Source organism: Silurus meridionalis, chromosome 28 (genome assembly GCF_014805685.1).
Source record: "Silurus meridionalis isolate SWU-2019-XX chromosome 28, ASM1480568v1, whole genome shotgun sequence".
Classification (NCBI taxonomy): domain Eukaryota; kingdom Metazoa; phylum Chordata; class Actinopteri; order Siluriformes; family Siluridae; genus Silurus; species Silurus meridionalis.
Window position 1 is genome coordinate 837,501 of NC_060911.1, and position 10,000 is coordinate 847,500.

The 10,000-nt window shown below is 43.5% G+C and overlaps 1 protein-coding gene across 4 annotated transcripts in view; it reads right to left on the reverse strand.

The window, feature by feature from the left end:
- The window catches only part of tmod1 (tropomodulin 1), a 15,036-nt gene extending 5,101 nt beyond the window's left edge, over window positions 1–9,935 (reverse strand). For 2 of the 4 annotated variants that reach the window (XM_046843252.1, XM_046843254.1), the window contains exons 1-4: window positions 9,659–9,935; window positions 6,375–6,613; window positions 3,492–3,648; window positions 3,212–3,331 (exon numbers count right to left, since the gene is read on the reverse strand). In XM_046843252.1, coding sequence (XP_046699208.1) covers window positions 3,212–3,331; window positions 3,492–3,648; window positions 6,375–6,494 — 397 coding nt within the window. In that variant the 5' untranslated portion in view covers window positions 6,495–6,613; window positions 9,659–9,935. The other 2 variants (XM_046843255.1, XM_046843253.1) reach the window with 2 other exon arrangements.
- Between the last annotated feature and the right edge of the window lie 65 nt (window positions 9,936–10,000).

Below are 10,000 nucleotides of genomic sequence, written 5' to 3' on the forward strand. Positions count from 1 at the left end.
ACCGATACAGCTGAGGGGGATTTCCAAACTCAAAATGGCAACCAGTATCCACACACACACACACACACACACACACACACACACACACACACACACATATATACACACACACACACACACAGTGTACACAGGAGCATCTTAATAAAGTAGAATATCATTAAAAATTGGAATTATTTTAGTAATTCAGTACAGAAAGTCAAACTGGTGTATTATATTCATCACACACACACACACACACACACACACACTGAAATATTTCGTTTATTTCTTTTCATTTTTATTATTTTGGTTCACAATTAACAAAAACTCAACAATTCAGTATCTCCACAGAGAAAACTTCATAAGACCAATAAAAACATTTGGAGTGAATTGTTGGTCTTCTGGAGAGTCTGTTTATTTACTGTATCTGTACTCAATACTTGGTTGCGGCTCCTTTTGCTTTAATTACTGCCTCAACTGGGCGTGGCATGGAGATCAGTCTGTGGCATGGAGGAGATCAGACTGTGGCATGGAAATCAGTCTGTGGCATGGAGGAGATCAGTCTGTGGCATGGAGGAGATCAGACTGTGGCATGGAAATCAGTCTGTGGCATGGAGGAGATCAGTCTGTGGCATGGAGGAGATCAGACTGTGGCATGGAGGAGATCAGTCTGTGGCATGGAGGAGATCAGACTGTGGCATGGAGATCAGTCTGTGGCATGGAGGAGATCAGTCTGTGGCATGGAGATCAGTCTGTGGCATGGAGGAGATCAGTCTGTGGCATGGACGAGATCAGACTGTGGCATGGAGATCAGTCTGTGGCATGGAGGAGATCAGTCTGTGGCATGGAGGAGATCAGACTGTGGCATGGAGGAGATCAGACTGTGACACTGCTGAGGTGGTTTGGAAGCCCGGGTATCTTTGACAGTGGCCTTCAGCTTATTTGCATTTTTTTGGTCTCTTGATTCTCATGTTCCTCTTGACAATACTCCAGAGATTCTCTATGGGGTTCAGGTTTGGTGAGTTTGCTCCAGTCAAGCACACCAACACCATGGTCATTTAACCAACTTCTGGTGTTTTTGGCAGTGTGGGCAGGTGCCAGATCCTGCTGGAAAATGAAATCAGCATCTCCATAAAGCTGGTCAGCAGAGGGAAGCATGAAGTGCTCTAGAACTTCCTGGTAGACGGCTGTGCTAAACGTGGACTTGCTAAAACACAGTGGACCAACACCAGCAGATGACACGACTCCCCAAACCACCACTGACTGTGTGAACTTTACACTGGACCTCCAGCAGCTCGGATTCTGTGCTTCTCCTCTCTTCTTCTTCTTCTTCTTCTTCCAGACACTGGGGCCCTGAAAAGACGACTTTGTCCCACTGAGCAACAGTCCAGTCCTTTTTGTACTTTGTCCAGGTGAGACACCTCTGACATTGTCTCTGGTTCAGGAGCAGCTCCACACGACAGTTGAAGCTCATGAAGACGTCTGTGTGTGGAGGCTCTTGAAGCACTGACTCCAGCTGCAGTCCACTCTTTATGAATCTCCACAAATTCTTGAATCTGCTTCGTTTCATCTTCTTCTACCACATTTTTCCTTCTATTTAACTTTCCATTAATGTTCTTGGATCCAGCAGTCTGTGAACAGCAGCTTCTTCAGCGATGATCTTTTAGGTCTCACCCTCCATGTGCAGGGGGTCAATGATAGTCTTCTGGACAACTGTCGAGTCAGCAGGTTTCCCCCATGATTGTGGAGCCTGAACCAGACTGAGACGCCATGTAAAGACTCAGGAAACCTGAGCAGGTGTTTGGAGTTAATGAGATGATTAAAGTGAGACATCACGAATCTCCAATATTCAACTTTCTCACAATATTCTCATTTTCTGAAACTGAATTTTGGGTTTTAATCAGCTGTGAGACAAAATCATCAAAATGAAAAGAAATGAACACTAGAGATAATTCAGTGTGTGTGAGTGTGTGTGTGTGTGTGTGTGTGTGTGTGTGTGTGTGTGTGTGTGTGTGTGTGATGAATCTTTATAATACACCAGTTTCTCTTTCTGTACTGAATTACTGAAATAAATCACATGTTTAATGAAATTCGACTTTATTGAGATGCTTCTGTATCTACACACAGGGAGTGTAACATGCAGGTTTAATGCAAATGTGCTGAACACAACCTTGTGAAAGCAAGTCCACAGCTTAGAACCGAGTGGAACGAGGGATGGAGAATGAAGGAGGAGTGATGAAGGTGACTGGAGAGGAGGAGGAGAAACACACACACACAGTGAGAAGGTTACTGGAGGTCAGTGGTGTTTCGGATGAACAGGAGTGATGTTATAGGAGGAGGAGAAAGATCAGAATTATTAATACGTATTAGCAAACATTTTGTAACTATTTCTCTCAACACTTTAGGTAAAGGGCTGTCTGCCCTCTTCCACATACCCCGACTCATAGACACATACGATTGGCTACTGTCACTGTGATTGATTGGAGCCGAGACAAAGTAAGCCCCTCCCACTCAGATCGATCTCCCATGTTAAATAAGTTATATGTAAAATATTGTAATTTGTTTTATTACCCTAGGCATTAAATCTGCTTCTTCAAATGAGATCTGGAAGTGTGTTTTGGAATGCCCTCTTTTAATTAGCCAATTAAATCCCCCCTGAGGCCATCTGCTGTATGGTGCTGTGGTAATATGAAAAGGGGGCAGGGTAAGACAGGGTGGGGCAGGTTGGGAACAGGGTGGGGCAGGGTAAGACAGGGTGAAGCAGGTTGGGAACAGGGTAAGACAGGGCAGGGCAGGTTGGGGGTAGGGTAAGACAGGGCGGGGCCGGGTAAGACAGGGCGGGGCAGGTTGGGGCAGGGTAAGACAGGGCGGGGCAGTTTGGGGCAGAGTAAGACAGGGTGGGGCAGGGTAAGACAGGCGAAGCAGGTTGGGGCAGGGTAAGACAGGTTGGGAACAGGGTAAGACAGGGTGGGGCAGGGTGGGAACAGGGTAAGACAGGGCGGGGCCGGGTAAGACAGGGCGGGGCAGTTTGGGGGCAGAGTAAGACAGGGTGGGGCAGGTTGGAAACAGGGTAAGACAGCGTGGGGCAGGTTGGGGGCAGGGTAAGACTGGGCGGGGCAGGGTAAGACAGGGCGGGGCAGTTTGGGGGCAGAGTAAGACAGGGCGGGGCAGGTTGGGGCAGGGTATTTCAGAGAGGCGTATTGATATATAGGGTGACCCCCACAACATGTACCTGCAATGTCACACAGTTCTGCATCTGTAGCATTGGCTAAAGCTTCCTCCAGCTCCGGCTCCAGTGTGACGTCTTCTAGAATCGGATTTACAACCTTCGTTTTTGGAACCCATGGCTTCCCTGCACACACACACACACACACACACACACACACACACACACACACACACACAATCGTAAAAACTACAGTACTCCCTTGATGATCCATCGGAGTTAAACTTTCGTCAGAATGTGTGTGTGTGTGTGTGTGTGTGTGTGTGTGTGTGTGTGTGTGTGTGACCTCTCTTCTCTCCAGTATAGGGCACCAGGTCGTCTCTGTCTGGATGCTCCTTGGCCTGTTTCTCCAGGTGAGCCAGCAGGTTGTCTCTGTGAAACGTTCCAGTCGGAGCTTTTTTCGTCTGATCTCTTTGTCTCATCCCAGCCGGTAACAGAGCATTCTGTCAGCACGCGCACACACACATACACATACACACACACACACACACACACACACACACACTTATTTAATACACAGTGTGCAGGTGTTTTTACCGCCACGTTGACAACAAGTGCTTCTGGGAAACACTGGCAAGACTGTAAATCACACGTGATAAGAGTAATGAAGACGTGGTGTGTAAGTCGGGGTAATAATGAGCTGTTGATTTACAGATTCTCCAGAGGAACCACAAGAGGAACCACACCATCAACCTCTAACTTATCCACTTATAATCTGTACACAGCTATTAATAACCTCCTCTATGGCTGGGACCTAACACTGTCTCACACTCCTGAAGTGTGTGTGTGTGTGTGTGTGTGTGTGTGTGTGTGTGTGTGTGTGTGTGTGTGTGTGTGTAAGGAATGTGACGCTGGATGGACTGCAGAATCCACTGAACTTCAAACACATCCTTATCTTAGGTTCCAGATGTTTATCTTTACACCATTCTGTAAAATCCACTAGAAGAAAATACACTTACAGCCTCTACTCGTCCAATCACATCACATCACACTCATCACCATTCAATCACATCACACTCATCACCATTCAATCCAATTACATCACAATCATCACCATCCAATCCAATCACAAAACACTCATCACCATCCAATCACATCACACTCATCACTATCCAATCACATTACACTCATCACCATCCAATCACATCACACTCATCACCATTCAATCACATCACACTCATCACCACCCAATCACATCACACTCATCACCATTCAATCACATCACACTCATCACCATCTAATCCAATCACAAAACACTAATCACCATCCAATCACATCACACTCATCACCATCCAATCACATCACATCACACTCATCACCATCTAATCCAATCACAAAACACTCATCACCATCCAATCACATCACACTCATCACCATCCAATCACATCACATCACACTCATCACCATCCAATCACATCACATCACACCACACTCATCACCATTCAATCACATCACACTCATCACCATCCAATCCAATCACATCACACTCATCACCATCTAATCCAATCACAAAACACTCATCACCATCCAATCACATTACACTCATCACCATCCAATCACATCACACTCATCACCATCCAATCCAATTACATCACACTCATCACCATCCAATCCAATCACAAAACACTCATTACCATTCAATCACATCACATTCATCACCATCCAATCACATTACACTCATCACCATCCAATCACATCATCACACTCATCACCATCCAATCACATCACATCACACTCATCACCATCCAATCACATCACACTCATCACCATCAATCACATCACATCATCACCATCCAATCACATCATCACACTCATCACCATCAATCACATCACATCACACTCATCACCATCCAATCACATCACACTCATCACCATCCAATCACATCACATCACACTCATCACCATCCAATCACATCACATCACATCATCACCATCTAATCCAATCACAAAACACTCATCACCATCCAATCACATTACACTCATCACCATCAATCACATCACACTCATCACCATCCAATCCAATTACATCACACTCATCACCATCAATCCAATCACAAAACACTCATTACCATTCAATCACATCACATTCATCACCATCCAATCACATTACACTCATCACCATCCAATCACATCACACTCATCACCATTCAATCACATCACATCATCACCATCTAATCCAATCACAAAACACTAATCACCATCCAATCACATCACACTCATCACCATCCAATCACATCACATCACTCATCACCATCTAATCCAATCACAAAACACTCATCACCATCCAATCACATCACACTCATCACCATCCAATCACATCACATCACACTCATCACCATCCAATCACATCACATCACACCACACTCATCACCATTCAATCACATCACACTCATCACCATCAATCCAATCACATCACACTCATCACCATCTAATCCAATCACAAAACACTCATCACCATCCAATCACATTACACTCATCACCATCCAATCACATCACACTCATCACCATCCAATCCAATTACATCACACTCATCACCATCAATCCAATCACAAAACACTCATTACCATTCAATCACATCACATTCATCACCATCCAATCACATTACACTCATCACCATCCAATCACATCACATCACATCACACTCATCACCATCCAATCACACCACACTCATCACCATCCAATCACATCACACTCATCACCATCCAATCACATCACACTTATCACCATCCAATCACATCACACTCATCACCATTCAATCACATCACACTCATCACCATCCAATCACATCACACTCATCACCATCCAATCCAATCACATCACACCCATTACCATCCAATCAAATCACACTCATCACCAACCAATCCAATCACATTACACTCATCACTATCCAATTACATCACACTTATCACCATCCAATCACATTACACTCATCACCATTCAATCCAATTACATCACACGCATCACCATCCAATCCAATGACATCACACTCATCACCATCCGATCTCATCACCATCCAATCATATCACACTCATTACCATCCAATCACTTTACCATCCAATCAGATCTCAATCCAGTAACTATTTAGCTTAACTACACAGTGGTGATATTTTCACGTTTCCATGGTGATAAATATTGTAATTATATAGTGTAAACAATGATCAGGACTTACATCAGGATCGAGCTCTTCAAGTTCATCCTCGAGTCTCCTGAGTTCTTCTTCACTGAGCTTCTGCAGGAGTTCATCCTCATCCACATCTCGATACTTCTCCATCTCCTTACGGTATGACATGGTGAGAGAGGAGTGGAGAACAGGTGGAGGACGAGTGAGGAACGGGTAGAGGGTGCGTGGAGGATGAGGAAAAGACCACAACCAGGACGAGACAAAACGTCCTCCACAATCCTCAGAAACTGCACAAAGAAAATTAGCTTAAGAAGAGTGATACGATTGGTTCTAATTGTATTGTGGGCGGGGTTCCGGGAGCGTTACAGCCTGGAACTGACATCTGATTGGTTACTGCAGCATTATGGGTGGAGCCTGTGGTGTGATTAGTTATAGTTTCATTCCAGCAGAAAAGAAGTAAAATGTGGTGGCACTAAACACGTTAATATTGAATAAAATACAGCTTTATCCACACAGCCGAGGTTTCAGCCAATCAGAACGCAGCGTCACACCGATATTACAAACAAAAGCAGCTCTTTTCTGAAAGGTCACATTACATACAAAGACTTTGTTTCCCCGAGTGTGTCCTTTGTGAGTGAAGACTCAAGAGCAGACTGGGAAAGAGTCATGGAAAGGACACACACACACACACACACACACACACTCACACACTCACACACACACTCACACAAACAGTTGCTCTATTAGGAAGGCGAGAGCGACAGGTGGCAGGAGTCTCACTGTCTCATGTGATAAATTTAAACTCAGACTCAGATTGTAAACGTCTGGGGTCAAAAGATGCATAGAGAGACTGGTAGAGAGACTGATAAAGAGACTGGTAGAGAGACTGGTAGAGAGACTGGTCGAGAGACTGATGGAGAGACTGGTAGAGAGACTGATAGAGAGAGTGGTAAAGAGACTGATAGACAGAGACTGGTAGAGAGACTGATAGAGAGACTGAAAGAGGAACTGGTAGAGAGACTGATAGAGAGACTGATAGAAAGACTGGTAGAGAGACTGAAATAGAGACTGATAGAGAGACTGAAATAGAGACTGAAATAGAGACTGTAATAAAGACTGTTAGAGACTGAAATAGAGACTGATAGAGACTGAAATAGAGACTGATAGACTGGTAGAGACTGAAATAGAGACTGATAGAGAGACTGAAATAGAGACTGATAGAGACTGAAATAGAGACTGATAGACTGGTAGAGACTGAAATAGAGACTGATAGAGAGACTGAAATAGAGACTGATAGAGAGACTGGTAGAGGGACTGGTAGAGAAACTGATAGAGAGATTTAAATAAAGACTGATGATAAAGAGAGACGAATAAAAAGACTGATTGAGGGACTGAGAAAGTCTGAAAGAGAGATGGACAGAGAGTTATATAGACAGACTGAAAGAAAGAGGAATAAAGAGATAGAAAGAGATGGAAAGAGAGACAGATAGTGAAACCTGCTCATAGCTGCTGTCACAGAGAACTGATCACCAGCACAACTAAACACACACAGGAGAGTGTGATGATGATGGTGATAATGATGATGGTGGTGATGATGAAGAGGATGATGATGATAGTGATGATGGTGATAATGATGATGATGATGGTGGTGGTGATGGTGATAATGATGATGATGATGATGGTGGTGATGGTGATAATGATGGTGATGATAGTGATGATGATGGTGATGATGATGATGATGATGGTGATGATGATGATGATGATGGTGCTAATGATGATGATGATGGTGATGATGATGATGGTGGTGATGATGAAAAGGATGATGATGATAGTGATGATGGTGATAATGATGATGATGATGATGATGGTGGTGATGGTGATAATGATGGTGATGATAGTGATGATGATGGTGGTGATGATGATGATGATGTTGGTGATGATGAAGAGGATGATGATGATAGTGATGATGGTGATAATAATGATGATGATGATGATGATGGTGGTGATGGTAATAATGATGGTGATGATGGTGATGATGATGATGGTGATGATAGTGATGATGATGGTGATAATGATGGTGATGATGATGATGATGATGGTGATGATGGTGATGATGGTGATGATCTGTGATTAATTCTAATATTTATATTAGTTATTTGCCTGAGATTTAATGAAAACCACAAAAACCTACAATTTGATGAAGTAACAACGTGTTTTTTGTGGCATTGGATAATAAACTGTAATCTCTGCCCTGGATATCAGCTTCCAAACCACTGCATGATCTGTGACGGGTTTTCTGTGATCCTGAAGTTAAAGTTGTAGAAGAAGATCAAATTCAGGCAGTGCACCACTCATTCTTCAGCACATACACACAGGATCTCAGCAGGCTTTCTACAGGATGTTGGAGAGGTGAGTAGCAGTGTGGATCTTCTTCACTCCACCTGTGTGTGGTTCTGGTGAAAATCGCAGATTTCTCCAAAATCATGAGGTTTTACAGCTTCGCCTGGTTTTTAAACACGTCACAAGTGACAGCCAACGAAAGAAGTCAGACGATGAGATTTTGGTTCTTCTGAGGTGAAGTGATGCGTTAAAGTTAAAGATCAAAGCGATAATCATTCATATCATTTTCATATTTATGTCCATGTTTATTACTGGTTTTATTATAAACTGCATATTTATAATGTTACATTTGAATATTTAAATTTTACTGTGCAGAAAAAAACTTTGCATTTATTTGTTATTTTGTAAAATAAAATAAAACCCTATTAAGTACCATGTGAATTTCTGTGCTCATGTTCTGTAGAATATATAATACAGGCACAAGCAGGCAGGGGCCCCAAACAATATTCTTTCAGTGTGTGTGTGATGATGATGATGATGATGATGATCACCTCGAAACTATATCATTTGAGCTTTTTTAAAATACTGTTTTCATCACACACACACACACACTCCATTTAAAACTTGCTAAATCAGATTTTCTTGTAACGTGTGTGTGTGTGTGAGAAGTTTATAACTGACAGCGCACCCACGCGCGCGCAAACCGATAATTACACACCAAATGACTTCCAGTTAATGAAGTAATAAATGAAAGGCGGTGTGGTCGGTAATGAACAGGATTAGTGTCAGCGCGCGCGTTTTAAACAAAACATTTTTAAAAGTTACAATTATCAGTATAAAGTTGTTTTAGTGGTGCGCGCGCTCCAACATTTCCTCCGGTCAATAGTGATCATTAAAACCCGGTGTAATATTAATGTACTTACAGAGCAGTGTGAAAGCAGGTTATTTTCATGCACGCGCATGTGTGTGTGTGCGTGTGTGTGTGTACTCACCGCTGTTATCTATATATAGCACGGGTGAATACTTTGCCCAGATATGGCTTCTTTGGTGTTCTCGGAGCGATAACACGGCGCGCACACAGGCAACCGGGAGCGCGTGCACACGCACTCTCACACTGACACGGGCGCGAGCTTCCTCCAAATAAAATCCACACTCTCACCAAACTAACACCAGAGATCCGCACACAGCCGGTAAACCCGGACAGGGGCATGCATACATACACACACACACACACACACACACACACACACACACTCCCACTCTCAAACACACACACACACACTCACTCCCTCCCTCTCTCTCTCTCTCTCTGTCCCCGCCCTCACCGCTGTTTC